Genomic DNA, 18,156 nt, shown 5'->3' with positions numbered 1-18,156 from the left:
CGCTGTGTATGTGCCTCTCAATTAAAGTCACTCTCAAGGCTTGTCCTCGCCACTCCTCCTCACATCACTCTTCGACCGACTCCTCTGACTCGTCGCCTTGCCGCCAAACGACACCGCGTCGTCGCCATCTCGTCGATCGATAGGCGACCACGCGCCGGCGATGGAGCCTCCGACGATACCCGCCATGGCGACACCGGCAAAGGCAGAGTTGGAGCGTGAACGGCCTCTCTTACGACGACCTTCCGGTGTCGCGGGAGGGTTGAGGCCAGGTGATGCGTTGTGGTCGTCCGAATCACGTTCGTTATTAGGCGTGCGCGGGAGACTGGAACTCGCGCGACTTCTGCTGGGTGATCGAGAAGCGAGGAATGCCTCCTTAGGGTGTGCGATGGTGAATTTGAGCGAGTTGATGCGGCCGCCCTTGTACTTCTTCATCCACGACAGCTCCTGTTGGATCTCGAATAGCGCTTCATTGAACGCGTACGCATCCTTGTCGGCGGGGTTTTCCTCGTCCGTGATGATGATCTTGTTGCGGGCGTCGCGCTTCTTCTGAGCCCAACGCTTAAGGAACGGAGGGCACATTTTGGTGGCGATCGAGTTAGGGAACATGCGGATGACGACTCCCATGGGTAAAGAGAGGAGGCCGAGCACGAGCGCAATGGCCCACTGCGTGCCGGTTTGGCGTTGGGCTTGGAACACTTCCCAGGAGCCAACGAAGATGATGAGGACTTGACCGCCGATCATGGTCAAGAAGATGCCGACAAAGAAGAGGTTGTGTCGGAGACCCTCAAAGATGTTGAACTCATTGTCGAGACGGCGGTTGTTGAGTGCGTTGAAGATCTGCATCCAGGTGAAGGTGTTGAAGACCAAAGTGCGGTGTTCCCTGTCGAGACGTTCGTTCGTGGCTGGATCGTCGGAGTGGTAGCCAAAGATGGATTTGCCGGCGAAGTAGAGAATCAATGTGATGGTCAGCTGGTATATAGCCTGGCCGATAATCATCTTCCACATGGTGACGGAGAAAAGGGGTGCGGATTTCTTGTCGGGTTTCCGGTTGAGGATCTTGCGGTTGGGTGGGTCGGTTGCGAGCGCGAGCGCAGCCATTGTGTCCATGATGAGATTGATCCACAGAAGTTGAACAGCCGTCAGGACAGACTCCTCGTCGTTGCTTGACACGGAAGAGATGAACGCGAGTGCCACAGCGGTGATGTTGACGGTGATCTGAAACTGGAGAAACTTCCTCACAGCGTCGTTCACAGCTCGTCCCCACATGATGCCTTTGACAATAGATGCGAAGTTGTCGTCCATGAGAATGATGTCCGAGGCCTCTTTCGCGACCTCCGTACCGGCAATGTTCATGGCGAAACCGACATCGGCAGCCTTGAGAGCAGGCGCGTCGTTGGTTCCATCACCGGTGACGGCCACAGTCTCACCCATCTCCTTCAGACGCTTGACCAAAGTCCTCTTGTCGTCAGGGGATGAACGGGCCATGACCTGCAAGTGAGGAATGATTTCCATCTGCTTGGACTTGCTCATCGTCCTGAACTCCGGTCCCTCTATCGCGATACCGCCTTCGGTATAGATGCCGCACTCGGTTGCGATGGCCTTGGCTGTAATGATGTTGTCGCCTGTGACCATGCGCGGGAACACACCAGCCATTATGCAGTCCTTGACGGCTTCCGGTACACCCTCACGCAGAGGATCCTGGATACCAACGATTCCGAGGAAGGTCATTTGCTTGCAAATATCGGCAAACTCGGCCTGCGTCCTGTCGTCCTCGACACGCTTTACACCCTTAGGTGGCCAAACGTCAGACTCAAAGTCGCGAAAAATGAAGCCGATGGTACGAAGGGAGCGGCCAGCGTAGGCGTCGATGAGATGCTCGAGAGTCTCCCTGCCCTCAACGCTAAGAGGGACAGCATCGATGCCATGGGTGGCATCACGAACAATGTCAGAGCAGTGACGGAGCATGATTTCGCTGGCACCCTTGACGACAAGTCGATGAGTCTTGCCATCCTTGAGCTTGATGACCATGGCCATACACTTCCGGCCAGAATCGAAAGGAAGCATCTGAGCGATCTCGGCGTTGCTGCGCTCGGTGCTGATGCGGTCCATGCCAAGATTGTCACGAGCGAAGTCGAGCAGAGCAGTCTCAGTCTTGGATCCGACGAACACCTGCTTGCCGTTGTCCTCGGCCTCGAAGGCAGTGGAGTTGATGGCAATGGCATCTTTCCAGAGAAGTTTGACGGATGAATCAAGGGTCTCGACGAAGTCAGATGTACTCATGTCTTGCACGCTGTCGTTCATGTCTTTGTTGGGATCGGGCTTTTCCGAGTCGTCCGTGTTACGGCTTGCACGGCTGGCAAATCGGCTCGAGGTGCCCAACGACCCGGCGACCACGGTCATGACATTTTGCGTGAGTGTACCAGTCTTGTCGGAGCAGACAGTCGTTGCGTTGCCCATGGTCTCGCAGGAACGCAGCACACGAACCAAGTTGTTGTCCTTCAGCATACGTTTCGTCGCGTACGCCAATGCTAGAGTGACGGCCAAGGGAAGACCTTCCGGAACGGCCACGACGATGACCGTGATGGCAGTAATGAGAATCGTCATAAATTGCTGGCCCTTCTCGGCAGGCGAGTCGTTGCTACCGGGCAGTTGGGCGCAGAACTTGATGAACAGAATGATGAACAAGAGCAGCGCCGCAGAGCTACCGAGCTTCGCAATGTACTCGGCCAGATTGTTCAGCTTCGCTTGGAGCGGAGTCATATCATTGCTTTCCTGTAGCGCCATCATGGTTTTGCCGAAAGATGAATGGATGCCAACAGCGGTGACAAGCATTCGGCCGACTCCCTCGGTGACCTTGGCTCCAGAAATCATGAACGGATCCATCTTTTTGAGCGTCTCGCCCGCCTCCATAGCACGGTAAACTTCGTCTCCTGGCGTCTTCTTGAGAACATCCGATTCTCCAGTAGCGGAGGATTCGTCGCACTTCACGCCATGTCCAGAGATGAAAATGCCGTCGACAGGGATAACATCGCCGGGCTCGACAAGCAGAACGTCTCCTACCAGCAAGGTCTTGATATCGATCTCCTGAGTCTTGCCTGATCGACAGACCTTCACATTCCTGGCATCCTTCTTCTTGTTCAGCTTCGCAAATTGTCGTTCCTTTTGCCAGTCGTTGATTGCGCCAACCATGACCACTATAACAATGGCTACAATAATAGCCACACCTTCAATCCATTCGACGCCTCCGTTTGCCACGGCCTGGTACACACCCAGGACCAAGGCGATGGCTGCCGCAACCGTCAGCACGATAAGTACTTTGTCGTTGTATGCGATCCACATCAGCTCGAAGATGGTCTTGGTTTTCCGCTCCGGTAGTGTGTTGTTCTCGAAAATGCGCTGTCGGTCGGTAAATGTCCCTGACCCAGCGTCTGCACCTCCCGAAGCCATGGGAGGCTCGTCGATCGCGGTCTTTTCTGATGATGGGCTGTGGACCTTGGTCGCTTCCTCGAACGCAACTGAGCCGTCCAAGCCTTGCTCGTCAACACTCAGCCCGGTAAAACGATCTGTCCGCAGACCCTTCTCCAGTCCGACGAGACCGCCCAGAGCGTGAAATGCACCCAGACTTTTAGGATTCAACAGCTTGGTCATGTGTCCAGGCGCAAAAGCAAAAGGATTGTTGTCCCTTGTGAAGTCCGCTTCAGTGCCCGGGTCTGGCTTGAGAGCCTCCTCATCTGATAATACATTGTCCTGTCCTGTGCTGCCTTGCTGACTGCCGAATGCTTTTGGCATGCCGTCTGCAATCTCCTTGTTCGTGCTGACGTATGTGACGTCTGATGTCGATGCAGAATCATCATCGGTGTCCACGCTTCCCCCCCGACTTCTGCCCGTTGGAACGGAGAGAAAGCCGTGCGGTGTTCCCCATTGCGGTGACGAGACGTTGTGAGGACTCGTCGGCCGTGAGTCTCTGCTGTCGAAGCTGTTCTTTCCCTTCACCTCTCGGTTTGTCGCAGATGTGTCCAAGTTCAGCGCGGGCTGTAATCGGGGAGAGGGATTTGATGTGGCGGCGTTATGTGCGGGTTGGGGCTCCATCGCATCGGAGGCAGATGTGTCTATTGTGATCGTAGGCGCTCGTTGTCTGCCCGTGGGAGCGGCCGGGGGTGATGTCGTGCTGCCATGCGGCGGCGGCGCCGTACTATTGGGATCGGCCATGGCTCGTTCGCGGCCTCAAGTCGGACCGGTAGGGTGTAAGTTGTTCGATGCAAGCGGCGTGGGTTGGACTGGCGGCTCGAGAATGAGAACCGGTCGACCGGTGAATGGATGGCCACGACCTATACACCAAGAGCGAGGCGCAGTCCCGATCTGCTGACAGTATGCGTGGCAGGCGAATGGATCGTCTGCCGGACGAGTCGCGATCTAGATTTCGAGAGTCTAGGCGGTCGGAGCAAAGCGGCCGTCAAGTCCTTTGAGAGGATGGCGACAGGGCTATGCAATCGGAGGTGGAACGGAGCAGATCCGCGCGGGCGTTTGAAGGAGGAGGCAGTGCAAGCGGAGGTGTATCGCTCGCAGATGTCCTGATCGTCTCGTCTCGAGGTTGTCGTAGCGGGACAAGGATTGTGGGCGGTAGAGAAGAACAGGAAGAAGAAGAGTAGAAGATTGGTCACGGATTAGGACGTGCGCATGATTGTTGTAGGTGAATTGATGTGGTTGTAGTGTGGCTATGCTACGGGCCCTAGGCGAGGTTCTGGTTGGTATGAGCTTCAGACTTTCGGCTAGACATGGGCAGGGGCAATTCTTAAAGTTCTTACCCGCAGAAGTGAATATCTTTCAAAGTGAACAATGACATCCAAGATGACGGTCACGCAGAGAAGATAACTCTTCCTCGATACTGCTGTTGGCAGGACTTGCCATCGTCCACTCGCCTCCTTTGTCACGATACACCGACAAACAACTACGACTGCACTGCCCAAATACCAAGCCCTTGGCATCGTTGCATAGGACAATCAATTGTCTGAGCGGTCATTTCAAGTTTGGACCCGACGGCGATGATCGAATGAAACCGAGATGCGATCATACCGCCTCTCCTCGAGAGTCAGGATGATGCGGAGGCGTCGCCGCCTTCATGTTGGCCACTCTTTGGTCTATTGCAACACGGGCGAGCGGTCCCATAAGCCGAACATCGTGGCATCACATATACAGCCGCATCTCCACCGCAACGAGACAAGACATGGCCTCGTCCCGATCCAATCAAGCCTTGCATCCTGAAATCTTACATTAAGCGTTTCGATCGAGTGGAGGGGTGTTGCGAACTATCGATTGGCAGGGCTGTCACGGACTATAAAGGATCGAACAATTGTCTGGACTCTGAAAGTACTGAGCTCCGCTTCTGCTGTCCAACGCTCCGGACTGCAAGTTGTGAAATTGTACTTGAGAAGTTGAAGTTGCGCCTAATAATAACGAGGATGGCCTGGCCGAAGCGGTCGGTGAATGGTCCGCGTAGAACAGGGATGATGACCTCACGGCCGCGAATTACACGTACAAGGGAGGTACCGCGAAACGTTTTTACCGGGGAGCTTTCTCGTCCTTGTCCTCATGCTGGATACCTCCCACGACACGACTTCGCATAATAAGATGTATGCGAGCAAGAGCTTGGCGCGTTCCCAGCTTATGCCGAATGGGTCCAGCGTTGCTATGCAACAGTGCCCTCGATCTGGCGTTTGGCCACGAGGGAGAGAGCAATCATGCTTCCACTCGCACATCAGATCTGTAGAGGACAAAGATGAGATGGTCCTCTTGCACTCCTGTAAAGCCTCCGGCAGACGTCGTTTAGTCTTGAAGAAGACCAGCAGGAATACTCGAATACCGTTCAGACACGAAGGACTACCTCCTCGCCGAGAGCTGTTGAGGTTACCAGCACGCGGGACCCAGCACATCATCAGACTTGCCACCATGGCCAGCATCAAGCGGTCTAGCGCCCAGGACGAGCTCTTCGAGCAAATCAAGCAACCATTCGCGGCCGAGCGAGTCTATTGACTCTGTTCGAGCCGTAGCCTGGTAGCGCTTTCCGAGGCCGGAGCAAGCGTGCTCCTGGACTGCTTCATGTCTCCGCATGAGGACTCTTGCGCGAGAAATGTTTCCCACGGTCCATCATTGACTTTCATTCGTCCACATGATTCCGCACTCACACGCCCTTGTTGATTGAAAGCCTGAAGAAGCCTCGAGCAAGCTTCCTCCATATTCGAGGAAAGGTGGTTGACATCTGCGTCATCCATTTCCTACAATGCTTTCCAATGAAAAACTTGACAAGGCTTGAGCAGACTTCTTCCATGTTGATGGGTGAGGATGTCGAAATGATCCTTCTCAAAGGAGCAAACCTTCGCCTCGCATAAGTCGTCGATCCATAAGTGTGAGTTGCGATGGTCATCCACATCGAAGCGAGCGTGCAGACAACGGATCGAGTGGACATGAAAGGCATGTGACCCTTCTCAACCGTGACAGCATCTCAAAACTTTTCGCATCCTGGCGAGAAACCTGGATGACAAAACACAGAATCTACGGATTGCACCAACAATCTCTCGGTATGTGAAAAGTGCCACTGTACCTCTTGTCCAGAGAAAGATCTTGATTTTCCTCACACCTTTCAACGAATCCGACCTCCTACAACAGCACCAACAATCCTCATATCGATCTCCTCCATCCTCGCCTGATTCGCCAGCTCACCCCTTTTCAGCTCCGAAGAAGGTTCCGGCGTCAACATCTTGACTTCGACCAATCTTTTCATCCCTCAAATCTCGCCCACGATCTGCGGTACCATAACCACCCACTCTGAGGCGTTCAAGAACCGCACGCTCGACAGTCGCCCGATGTACAGCGATGTCAAGTTCGGGATCGCTGAGCGAAGACATTCGAGTCGATGCAGTAGATCTGCTGGCGATGCGACTGATAGTATGATGTGCTTGATGACCTCTCGACGGCGATGTCCCAAGGTTGAAAGGAAGTCGGCGGGCCGTGCGAGGAAGAAGCGATGGATTGAGTAGAAGATTTGCTCGGCTTCGAAGTGGCGGAGGCGGCAAGTTAGGAGTGGTGTGAGAATCGTCGGCGTCTTGTCGGGGAGAGAGTGCTGCACGATCCTTGACGCTGTGGTACCGTATGCAGGTAGGCGGAACAGATGATTGTAGATCTCCTGCCTGAGATCGATGGGCAAACAGAAGAGGTGGGATTGCTGTTGCGGATGAGGCGTCTTGTTGCTTTCGGGACTCGCCCGCGGGACTTTACTCTCTTGCCGGGTTGAGCGTGCTACGAGTGAGATGGTCCCGAATCTAGTTTTCCTTTGGCAATTGATGTAGTCTGATGGACGTGGATTAGACGGGACCTGAGGGCTGGGAGCTGGCCAGTCGAGATCTTGTGGTGCCACTACAACCCAACCTTGCTCGCCCACCGTTCAAGACGTTGCTGGGCATGCTCAGGTCTGCATGAGCATTGATTTCGGGAACACGCTGGGAGTGTGTATGTTTTCCTCAACGTTGCTGCCTGACCAGAGCTGCAGGGTCTGGATGATGAAAGTGAAGGATCAAACCTTACGGTCAGCTCACACATGGCGCTTGCTCGTTGATGTGATACGGGGGACTACATCACTCCAGCCCAAACACCCTCTCAATCAAGAACCGGCCAAACCTATCCTTGCCCGGACTCTCCAAACATCTTCCCATCCGATTGCCTGCGTTCAAACTCAACCAATTGCCGATATCATCTGGCCTTTCACCCTCCGCGTCGCCCACATCCCTCTTTCTCCTCGCCCTGCGATCGATGACGCACATCCCTCTCGTCCACTGACCCGCTGTCTCCACTCGGAGGTCTTCATCCTCAAGGATCTTCCAGTGTTCTGGGAAGTTGTTCGATCCAGAGCCGGCAATCGCCATGCAGTACCATATGCACAACGGATCGTGGAGCTGGAGAGCAACGTCGTCGCCCGAGACGTCTGTTTGCAGGGTTTCGACCTTGTCGAAGGTCGAGTTCATAAAGATCGAGACCCACTCTCCGAGAGGAGAATTTGACTCCACGATTGGCGTGATGAGGGAACGGAATTCGCCACGAGCGAGGAGGTGGTAGTTTGTGATATCCAGCGGGAAAAGGACGACTCGAAGTTGTTGAGATAGAGACTTCGGATAAGGACCGAGATAGGGTGGCGGATGAGAGTCCGTCGGTTTCCCGGGAGGTGGTGGAGGTATGGGTGGCATCGTGCTACTTGGAGTTGGAGAGGTAAGGGCATAGACGCGCGCTGCGGCGATAGTGTCGGCGAAGGTGTTGAATTCAGCAACAGGGGTCATCTGCGAGAGGTGCGTCAGAACGGGGCGAGGAGGCATGAAGTCTTGCTAGTGCGCTCGTAAGGAATTCGAAGCAATATGATCGACTTACATTACCCTTCTCATCGACATTACCGCCCATCACCACCACTTCCTTCACTCGCAGAAAAGTCTCTGGGTCGGATGATGCTGCGATCGCGAGATTTGTAAGAGGTCCAACCGCCACGATGGTAATGGTGTCGGGTTCATTTTCGCGGAGTAAGCGAAGTATTTCCTCATGCCCTGGAAGTTTGGACGCTTGAAATAGAGCATGAGCATTTTGTAACTCTTCGGCCACTTCCCGGTCCGCTACATCTTTTGACTTTTCGGATTGGGTGAAGAGTTGCTTCCAGGTCTCGTCTGGCGTCAAGTGAGGGTGCTGAACGTCGTCAGTATCATCCTTGGAGCAGCTTCGACGCATACTGACAGTTTCATGAATCCCAGCCAACCCATCGCGTCCATGAAAGAAATCTGCCATCAGGATCTGATCGGCCAAGGGCTTCTCCGGACCAACAGCAACGAGTGGCTTGGTCTTTCGCAGAGTGTCAAACCCCAATGGCTTGCCTTGAGACTTTCTGAACTCAATCTCCTTTTCGATCTGGCGGAACAGGGAGACGACATTTCGGAGGCAGTTTTGGAGATCAATGTTGCCGTATGTGACGGAGATGAGCAGGACTTCGAGTTCTTCGGGTAAAGCGGAGAAGGCCAGTAGCATTGCCAGAATATCATCAACGCCCTGTATACGATGTCAGCGAGGGATTCTTTCATAAACTCCATTCGTACTTACCGGGTCCGTATCTATAATGATTTTGCGTGCCATGATTGCTCGTGGTTGATGTTGGTTCGGTGAAAGAGCCAATGTCAGATCGAAGGGGAGTTTCAGCTTCAAATATCTGGAGACAAGGACGAACGAATGAGCGAATATCTACGATTGGCTCACCAAGGCTCCTTCGTCTGTTGATTGTGAAGAAGGATCGAGGGAGTCGACGACAGTCCCCATTGCTAGGCGAGATCCTAGCGCCTCATGCAAAGACATCTGCCCATCTGTCTCGCCTCGTCGAAAATGACCAGCACTTTCCCCGCTCAGGCTGGGTCTCTCAGAATTTCGTATCAAAACTTCCAGCGCGCTGCTCTTCTCTCTTCCTCTTTTCTTCTCTAACAATGTCTTTACAGGCTACCATTAGAGTCTCGGTGCGAACGATCAGTGTTTGCACAGGCCCATGAGGTCTCCCAGCGTGCTCCGGCAGTCTAAGATTGAAGTCCGCGCTCGCTATAAAACTTCGTCTTCACAAAATTTTACCGTTTTGGATGGGACGCAGACAGGCAAAGTGGGTGCGACATTTCCGACGAGGGATGAAGGGATTGTGTTGGCTATGAGGAAGGATCTGTGTGAAGGCTGTCTGCGCTGGTCACTTGAAGGTTGTCTGGTGGACAGAGGGCAGGTGTCAACTAAGGAGCTTCGTCTCCAGCTGGGCATGCCATAGTGGTGGTCTCAGGATGGTCGAGCTGCGTCTGTCTTTGGCCCTGTCTGGCATCACTATTTGATGGTATTTCCGGCGCAGAGAATACGAGTGCCTGCTCCGAGTCAGATCGCTGACGAGATCCACGAGACTGCTGTCAAAGGCCCTGCTGTCGCTGCTTCATCTTGAGCCTGCAGGTGGATATGGTCAGATGGAAGCCGACACGACCAATCAAGCAGAAACGCACCGCAGGAGACTGGCCTTCGGACAGCTCACCGTTGTTGCATCATCTCCCTCTTTCTTGTAGAACAGATTACAGCATTCATACAGCGCATCGATCTTATATCGGTCCGCCATCAGCACGAATTCGTGCAGTGGAGGAATGAAAGGCGCTCATACCTGCTTCTTGCACTTTGCCTCGTCGTAATTGTTCTTCTGTATGCAGTCTGCGAGACACTTCAGTCAGCATGCGCACTCATCGCTGTCGACTTGCAGCCTCACCTTGAATAGCACATGCGAGAGGATGGCAGGGTGGATCTGATTTCAGTCCTTCTTGAGGATCTTTCGCCTTCGAATGCTATCAGCGAATTGACCAGGAGAAGTAGATGTTGCTATACCGTACCATCTCTGATGAAGATTCAGATGCCAGTCGTCGTTCAAATGTGTATGTCGAGATAGATAGGAACAGTACACAGTCGTCTCTTATTACAAGTGCTTCTTTCGCCTTGCTGTGTCGATGTTGGCTGGCCTCGCTCTTGACCCCTCCTCACAGTGAGGACCGATCCAGACTTCCACCTCACATTTCTTCCACGCGACACATCCTCGTCTTCCCTTCACCGCACTCACATACATCACCTTCCCAGGTAATTTGTTTACACCTTCTGCACACCGCGCCTTCCGGACGTTCATCACAACACCAGAACAGCCGCCGTTGCCTTGCACGTGTGATCGCGAATCTGACGTTTCCTGCCACAGCACTTTGACTTCACGAGCCGCCTCACTTCACTTCAATTCACCCCGTTTGCACGCACGCGCATTAGTCATCGCCGACCGCAAACCAGGATCAAAACTAGGACAACCTCTCCGCGTCAACCTTCTCTCACACCGCAACATCGCGAACGACACGATCCGTCCACCCCGACACCACACATCAGCAATCCACATACCAACACGATGTCTGAGAACAACGGATCCCCCGCCGGCGAAAAGCCCGAAGACCAGCAACCCGTCAGTGAGCACTTGAACATCAAAGTGACCGACAGCTCGAACGAAGTCTTTTTCAAGATCAAGCGCTCAACCCAGCTCAAGAAGTTGATGGACGCCTTCTGTGAGCGTCAGGGAAAGAGCCCTCAGAGTGTGCGCTTCTTGTTCGACGGACAGCGTGTCAACTCTTCGGATACGCCGGATACTGTGAGTTGTCCTGCTAGCACGAGAAGGACACGCGAGGAGGGAAGTGATTGGGACAAGTTCGCTGACATTCGTTTGCGACTATAGCTTGAGATGGCCGACGGCGACTGCCTCGAAGTGCACCAGGAGCAGATCGGCGGATCCTGCTGAACGCTGCCTCCTGCGAAAAACACGATGGCCGACGGAGGCGACGACACTAAGAAGGAGCGAGGACGAGGTTACAACGAGGCGCAAGCTATGGCAGCATCTGTCCGCGCGAGGATGTGGATACACAGCATGCATATGTTACTTCACGAGGACAACACATGCCTACGGACAGCGCAAACCGACTTTATGGGGATTCCGAGGCGCTAGATCATGGGTTTGATGCGAGGTCTTGTGGCTTTCACGGATTCGCTTTTTCTCCGCTACTTTGCAAGCACGAAAAGCAGCGCACTCGGGCGTTATCGGATGAGAATTGAGAAACGACTGCGCAAGCTCATCACATTTGACTCACTCACTCCCTCCTTGATGACTTCACTCAGATCACCCATGACCTTTCCGCGGCCAACGCACTCGCCGAGTGACAACTGCTAAGTACTGTACTCCCCTTTCTACCAGCTCTACATTTCTACCAGAATCTCGCTTCAAAACGCCTATACACACCCTCACACATCACTTCCCTCCATTAGCAACCTCAATAACCCTCTTCGCCGCATCCTCAAACTTATCAAAACTCTCCAAACCCAATCCACTTTCCGCAATCTTCTTCTGTCCAACCTCCTCATTCGTCCCGCGAATCCTCACTATCACCGGCACACCCTTCATATCCACCTCCTTGAACGCCAACAAAATCCCATCCGCAATCATCCCTCCATCCGTCAGTCCGCCGAAAATATTCACGAAAATCACCTTCACCCTGTCGTCTTGGAGGATCAACTCGAACGACTTCTTCACTGTCGCAGACGTGGCTTTACCGCCCGTGTCGAGGAAGTTGGTCGCCGCGCCGCCGTGCATGACTAGTGCATCGACGGTATTCATCGCTAATCCTGCGCCATTGACGAGGGTGCCGATGTTGGCTGACGGGTCGTCCAGACGGACGTAGACGATACCGTCCTTTTCCGCTTCAACTTCCTGCTGGTCTTCCTTGTCTTTTTGGCGGAGGGCGTGGATGTCCTCTTGCCGTTTATTGCTGCGGTAAGCGGAGTCGTCGAACATGAGCGTCGTGCTAGGTTGGTGGAGTCGGAGATTTCCCTCTCCATCTAGAGACACGCAGGTGGTGAGGATAATGGCTTCTTTTTCCTTGTACATTTTCGCGAGCGCGGAGAGGAGGGAGTGGGCTTGGCGACGGGTGGACTCGGGCGCGGAGGAGAGTTGAGAGTATTCGAGGGCGGATTTGAGGTCGGAGTCGGAGGGGCCGGAGGACCAGGAGTAAGGGAAGAATTTTACGCGGGAGTCGATGGAGGAGGGGTCGGCGGTGGGAGCGACGGCGATGCAGGGGCTGCGGTTGGTGCGGTCGATTGTGATGCCGAGGTAGTAGCCGTCGGAGGGCGCTTTGTCGGTGGTGAGAGAGACGCCGGAGATTTGGGAGAGGTAGGGCTCGAGTGGGCCGGGAATGGACTCGGCGGGGATGAAGAGGGAGCGTTGAGATTGCAGGGAGGAGGTGGTGGATGGTGTAGGACGACGAGAGGCGCGGAGAGAGGCAGGACTACGGCGGAGAGTGTGGTAGCCGCGCTTTTGCTGTTGAGCAGCATTCGCTTGAATCTTGCTGACGTCGCGGCCGGATTGCTGGAGGAGAGTCTTCAACACACCACCAAAGTTCTCGGGGTGGTCGACCATGGTGGCACCAGCTTCCGCCAGAATGCTGTACTTCTGGTGGGAATCGTGTTCACCGCGAGCAGCCCAGGCTCCGGCGTGTCCCATGATCTTGCCAGGCTTCGCGTTCTTTCCTCCCACGAGAGCCGTGATGGGCTTGGGGTTCTTGGTTCGCTTGAGGTAGTCCTTGATCCAATCTGCTGCATCCTCCTCTGCTCTGCCACCGACTTCACCAATCAAGCAGATACCCTCTGTCTCCGGATCTTGCTCGAACACTTTCAGAGCGTCGACGAGGTTGGTGCCTGCTACGATGTCTCCTCCCATGCCAATGACCAAGCTCTGGCCGAGACCTGAGCGAGTGATGGATGCCACAGCTTCGTAGGAGAGGGTTCCTGACTTGGCGGCGATGCCAATGTGACCAGGAGCGAATGTCGGAAGAGGCTGGAAACCAATACGGCAGAATCCAATGGGTGCGATGATTCCTGGTGCATTGGCACCTACGAGTCGAGATTTGGATTGGGTCTTGAGGATGTCGGAGACCTGGGAGTTGTCAGCTAACACCCTCCGAGTAGAGCATCGAAATCTCTCACCCTCAGAATATCATGCAGAGGGATATGTTCAGCCACCGCAACGATCAATGGGATCTCAGCCTCAATCGCGTCCTCAATTGCCTTTGCACACTGCGGTGCCGCGACGAACACCGCCGTCGCATCTGGCTTGAGCTGCTCCTTGGCTTTCTTCAGATCGGGAAGCAATGGCAGGCCCAAGTGCTCGCCCTCCTTGCCCGGAGTCACACCTCCAACGATGTTTGTGCCATATGCTATGCTGTCTTTCGCGTTGCCTGTCGCTACACGTCCAGTGAAGCCTTGGTAGATCACACGAGTGTGTTTGCCAATTCGCAGATTTTGCACAGTATCATCGTAACCAGCTCGTACTGGAGTGGAGCAGAATGCTCGGTGTGTGTTTCGTGGGAGGGTTGAGGTTCTCGTGGTGTGGAAGAGGAGCGAGGCAGCTTGAGAGCTCCGCATTGAGGCCATGGTAGATTGCTTGAGCCCTCGTCGCACGAGGAGGATGGGAGAGGTTCGTGATCAGATGGTTGGAGTTATGAAGGCTAAGATATATTCAAGAATATGCACACGACCATGTCATCACCGCAAGAACCGCCATGCTTTTATTACATTGACCTGCCGTAGACGTGTAGTTTACCGACAACCGTATAACCGGCGGGTTTAATTCTTGAGCTGAAGCACCCCGATGTCGCTGTGGAGAGGGACATTTGTATACTTGGGACTAGACCTGTTCCTGGCGGCTACCCTTGCTCTACGATGGGAATAACGATATGACTTCTTGTTCCCACACATGGACCATGTCCTTGCGACTCTCCTTGCGACTCGTAGGTAGGCTCGACGACGTTGATGGTTCGTGCTATCGATCCGACTTGATCGAGTGACGTAGAAAGGCTGGCGGAGCTGTTTCCATCTTCACGGTGACGGTTCCACCCCACAATTCGGGAGGCAGCCGAAGGAAGGGTTCAAGCTGTGGACTTGTGAATTTCTTCCGGCAAGGACACATCTTCGACATCGTGACGATCCATTGAGCCATTGGAGCTCAGCCTACGACCCAGCGATGCCATCAGGCTCCACACGAGGCGTGCAAGCATCGCTAGAAAAGCTCAAGATCGCATCGACCAAAAAGTCCGCTCCAGCAGAATCATGGGAGGATGAAGCAGACGACAGCTCAGACACCGAAACAGAAGTATCAACACCCCCGCCGCGCCCAGACTCTGTCAATGTGCCTGGTCCACCACCCCCAACACCTTCCTCTCCTCGGCGGCAGAAAGCGATCGATGCCCAATACCAATCTCTCCCTGCCTTTAACTTTGTAGACGGAACCTTCGACACGGCGTCGGCTAGCAGCGATACACTCGCATCGAGATCAACAGGCGAAGAGAGGAGGCCAGATAAGACGACTTCGGTGGCTTCGAGATTGATCGCTGCTGGCATTGGGCAGAAGGCTCCGAGGAGGACAGAAGAGCAGAGGAAGTATGATCAGGCTATGAAAGTGCAAGAGAAGAAGAGGAGGGACAAGATCAAGGAGGAGGAAGAGCGGAAGAAGAAGGAGGCCGAGCAGGCGAAGAAGGATATTTGGGGCGATTGAGAAGTGCTTCGCCAGAAACACACATGGCTACGCCAAGCATGGAACTCGATGAGGACAATCTCTACTCGGGAGAAATATTATGCTCCAGGCAAGATTTGGCTTATATGACATTGGGATCATCTACATCTTGGACTTCTGGCACTTCTCCAGCAACGCCGTCTTCCTCTGGAAATTCTTTCCAAGCTGTCGCACCATGAGGTCGAGCATCACATCTTCCGAACCACCTCTGCAAGGCTGTTAGCAAAGGATTCTCTGTCCGAGCGTTTATGATAAAACTTACGGGACTCTGTTGCCGTTCACTTCACGCCACATCCGCTCGGCGATCTCGCCCTGTCCAGTGCGTGTGTACCCGTTGCCTCCGAAGAGCAGCACGGCACAATCGGCGCATTCCTTCATGACCATGCCGGCATGAGCCTTGACACCGGCAGTGAGACCTCCAAGCTCGACATCGGCGTCCTCTTTCTTCATTATCGTGAGCTGGTACACGAATTGCTCGACCCAGGCGCTCAGACTTTCGACCAATGCGCCAGCCTTTGCCAGGCGATGTCTGACCACGGGCTGCTCGAACAGAGTCTTTCCGAAGGCCTCTCGCTTGAGCACGTACTCAAAGGCCGCGGAGAGTACAACGCGAGACTGCCTCGTCACGCCGATGGCGATGGACATTCTCTCGTGGTTGAAGTCTGCGAAAGTGTCAGCCTCCGATAGAAACAATTCCCATCGCAAGGGCTCAACTTACTGGTCATGATATATCTCATTCCCTGGCCCTCCTCTCCAATCAGGTTCTCGACCGGCACTTCCACATCGTCCAGCTCGATGAACGTCGTTCCCGCCGAAACTTGCCCGCTGACCTTCAATCTCCTCATATCAACTCCTTTCTGACCCTTCAAAGGCACCACAATCATCGACAGCCCGCCCGGTCCCGGTCCTCCAGTCCTCACCGCCATAGCCGCAGTATCACTCCAAATACCATTGGTAATCCACTTCTTCGTTCCATTAATGATATAGTGCTTCTCATCCTTGCTCTTTACTGCAGTCGTTCGAATGTTCGCCACATCCGACCCTGCATCCGGCTCCGTAATCGCGATACAAGTCCTCTTCCTCCCCGTCAACAAATCCGGCAAGAACCGCTGCTTCAACTGCTCATTCCCAAACTTGATAATCGGCGGCACTCCAAACGCCATGCCCGTCGTCAGACTTCCTCCCGGTCCCGTCAAACCCGATCGAATCATCTCATCGCCATACAGGTAATTATGCCACGCCGTGAAGTCCTCCACCTTGACGCCCATCACCTCGTGTATGCCCGCGGCGTGTAGTTCCTTCACCGGCAAGGGCGCGGGTAGAGCGGGCACCAGCATGTTCGCTTTGGCGAATGTGTCGAAAACGTGCGCGGGCACGGTCTCTTCTTTGTCCCATTCCCAGGCGTGTTGGGTGAGGTTCTCGGAGATGAAGGCGCGGAGACGTTGTTGGTATTGTTTCAGTTCTGGAGTGAGCCAGTAGGAAGGTAGACCTTGGGCCCAGGGCGGTTCGGCGAAGGGAACGGAGGGCGGGATGGCGACTCTGGTCGTGTTGGTGGGGATGGGTGGGGCGGAGGGCATTGTGGCGGTTGGAGTGGTGGAGGAGGATGGTGTTGGAGGCGAGGTCGTGCGTTGTGGTGAGAATGTCGGGCAGCGTTGTAGTTGAAGAAGAACGAATTGGAATGGAAATATGGGAATGGTAATAGTGGAATATCCGACAATGCCGTGTTGACTCGCGGGTCGCAACTCAAGAGGATCCAGAGCTGTGGTCACTTGCCGAGGTGGGGTTTCCCCAGATTTCGGAGAAAGTCAGGGTCCGATTATTGCCGTTTATGTCCGGCTGTCCGCAACTTCGGACTTTGAAAATATAGACAACCTCACTGTCGCCATGCAGGAACCCTTGAGATCACATCGATTTGAAGACCGCCAGCTCGCCAGCACGATCTAACCACGACCTCGCAAGACGCGGATACAGCCTCAACCTTGTGTACGCATGCTGACCGACGATGCACTGCTCGCCCTCCAAGCAACATTGCACGATGGTCATCACTCGGCCGGTCTCAATGTCCGTCTTCAAGAGGACGAGGCATTGCGATGGCGAGCAAGGAAAACCGGGAGCGGCGTTTTCAGCGGGTTGTGAAAGGAGACCTGTGGGAAACGCCAGGACCGAATGCCTCGTCGTGACTTCTGACTGTGCGACTCCGCTCACACGCCGTGGGTCCAGAGTTCAGACTCCATTGCAATACTGGACCCAGCCCGGAATCAAAATACTGAAGCTCAGACATCTCAACGCCAGACGGGCCACGGCAATGCATGATCCCAAGGGCCCACGGGACCCAGCCTGCGAGCTCCAATGATTGCCTGTCTGACAGGGTCAAGGGTGCTCGGGCCTATCCTTTCCAACATCATGCCATGATACCTGGGCAACTTTCGCATCCGAGATTACGATCACTGCGCGGCAGCGGCGGCAGAGCGTGTGGACGTATCAGAAACTTCACCGAGTCGTACGATTACACCCCGTTTCGAACGATTGACGTTGTTCGCGAAGGAACGAAGTTGACATCGGGGCTCGATGACAGTCACTGCGCCTTGAATGATCATGCCATGACAGCTGCGCTTGTTCTGCATCCGAAATTACGCTTACTTTGCTGAACAGCGCGTGGAAAAATCAAGAAGTTCGCCAAGTCGCGCGCCTCCGTACGATCTGATATCGATGCCCTGTGTGCGAAGAACGGACCTTGCATCAGGGCTGATCGCTGCGCCTCGCGGAGTTTCAGAATGGTCATGGCATGATCGAAAGGCTGGATTTACATCCGAGATTGCGCTTACTGTACTATAAAGCTCTTGTCACAGTGACAAGAATCAGTGCCCGCTCCGCGATCGCGATACCGACATTCTCGTGCAAATGAACGCTCAAAGCACTGCGAGTCTACTCATACAGGATGTGCGTAGGACGATTGTCGACGGGTACTATCTCCTGTGTGC

At 54.3% G+C, this 18,156-nt stretch overlaps 7 protein-coding genes across 7 annotated transcripts; 1 reads left to right on the top strand and 6 right to left on the bottom strand.

Moving 5' to 3' along the window:
• Nucleotides 1-33: 33 nt before the first annotated feature.
• Nucleotides 34-4,209, bottom strand: MYCGRDRAFT_35226 (uncharacterized protein; the record flags this gene model as incomplete). The annotated part of the gene is made up of 1 exon (XM_003856688.1): nucleotides 34-4,209. The coding sequence occupies one exon, from the start codon at nucleotides 4,207-4,209 to the stop codon at nucleotides 34-36; it is 4,176 nt and encodes a 1,391-aa protein (XP_003856736.1).
• A 3,419-nt stretch (nucleotides 4,210-7,628) lies between these two features.
• Nucleotides 7,629-9,268, bottom strand: MYCGRDRAFT_67377 (uncharacterized protein; the record flags this gene model as incomplete). The annotated part of the gene is made up of 4 exons (XM_003856687.1): nucleotides 7,629-8,324; nucleotides 8,413-8,718; nucleotides 8,767-9,075; nucleotides 9,127-9,268. The coding sequence occupies 4 exons, from the start codon at nucleotides 9,157-9,159 to the stop codon at nucleotides 7,629-7,631; spliced, it is 1,344 nt and encodes a 447-aa protein (XP_003856735.1).
• A 419-nt stretch (nucleotides 9,269-9,687) lies between these two features.
• MYCGRDRAFT_67376 (uncharacterized protein) lies at nucleotides 9,688-10,457 on the bottom strand (the record flags this gene model as incomplete). Its single annotated transcript, XM_003856686.1, has 5 exons — nucleotides 9,688-9,990; nucleotides 10,047-10,138; nucleotides 10,199-10,245; nucleotides 10,301-10,367; nucleotides 10,422-10,457. The coding sequence occupies 5 exons, from the start codon at nucleotides 10,422-10,424 to the stop codon at nucleotides 9,957-9,959; spliced, it is 243 nt and encodes an 80-aa protein (XP_003856734.1).
• A 515-nt stretch (nucleotides 10,458-10,972) lies between these two features.
• On the top strand, nucleotides 10,973-11,356 carry MYCGRDRAFT_31905 (SUMO family protein; the record flags this gene model as incomplete). Its single annotated transcript, XM_003856902.1, has 2 exons — nucleotides 10,973-11,209; nucleotides 11,294-11,356. The coding sequence occupies 2 exons, from the start codon at nucleotides 10,973-10,975 to the stop codon at nucleotides 11,354-11,356; spliced, it is 300 nt and encodes a 99-aa protein (XP_003856950.1).
• A 504-nt stretch (nucleotides 11,357-11,860) lies between these two features.
• Nucleotides 11,861-14,132, bottom strand: MYCGRDRAFT_67374 (uncharacterized protein; the record flags this gene model as incomplete). The annotated part of the gene is made up of 2 exons (XM_003856685.1): nucleotides 11,861-13,540; nucleotides 13,591-14,132. The coding sequence occupies 2 exons, from the start codon at nucleotides 14,035-14,037 to the stop codon at nucleotides 11,861-11,863; spliced, it is 2,127 nt and encodes a 708-aa protein (XP_003856733.1).
• A 1,145-nt stretch (nucleotides 14,133-15,277) lies between these two features.
• Nucleotides 15,278-16,752, bottom strand: MYCGRDRAFT_31720 (uncharacterized protein; the record flags this gene model as incomplete). Its single annotated transcript, XM_003856684.1, has 3 exons — nucleotides 15,278-15,383; nucleotides 15,438-15,837; nucleotides 15,894-16,752. 3 exons carry the CDS (start codon nucleotides 16,750-16,752, stop codon nucleotides 15,278-15,280), a joined length of 1,365 nt encoding a protein of 454 aa, XP_003856732.1.
• Nucleotides 16,753-17,095: 343 nt separating this feature from the next.
• On the bottom strand, nucleotides 17,096-17,837 carry MYCGRDRAFT_102901 (uncharacterized protein; the record flags this gene model as incomplete). The annotated part of the gene is made up of 1 exon (XM_003856683.1): nucleotides 17,096-17,837. The coding sequence occupies one exon, from the start codon at nucleotides 17,484-17,486 to the stop codon at nucleotides 17,298-17,300; it is 189 nt and encodes a 62-aa protein (XP_003856731.1).
• Between the last annotated feature and the right edge of the window lie 319 nt (nucleotides 17,838-18,156).

The sequence above is a fragment of the Zymoseptoria tritici genome, chromosome 1, assembly GCF_000219625.1.
Source record: "Zymoseptoria tritici IPO323 chromosome 1, whole genome shotgun sequence".
NCBI classification, from domain to species: Eukaryota; Fungi; Ascomycota; class Dothideomycetes; order Mycosphaerellales; family Mycosphaerellaceae; genus Zymoseptoria; species Zymoseptoria tritici.
Note: the sequence above shows the minus strand (reverse complement) of the source record. Positions and strands in the feature narration are given on the sequence as shown.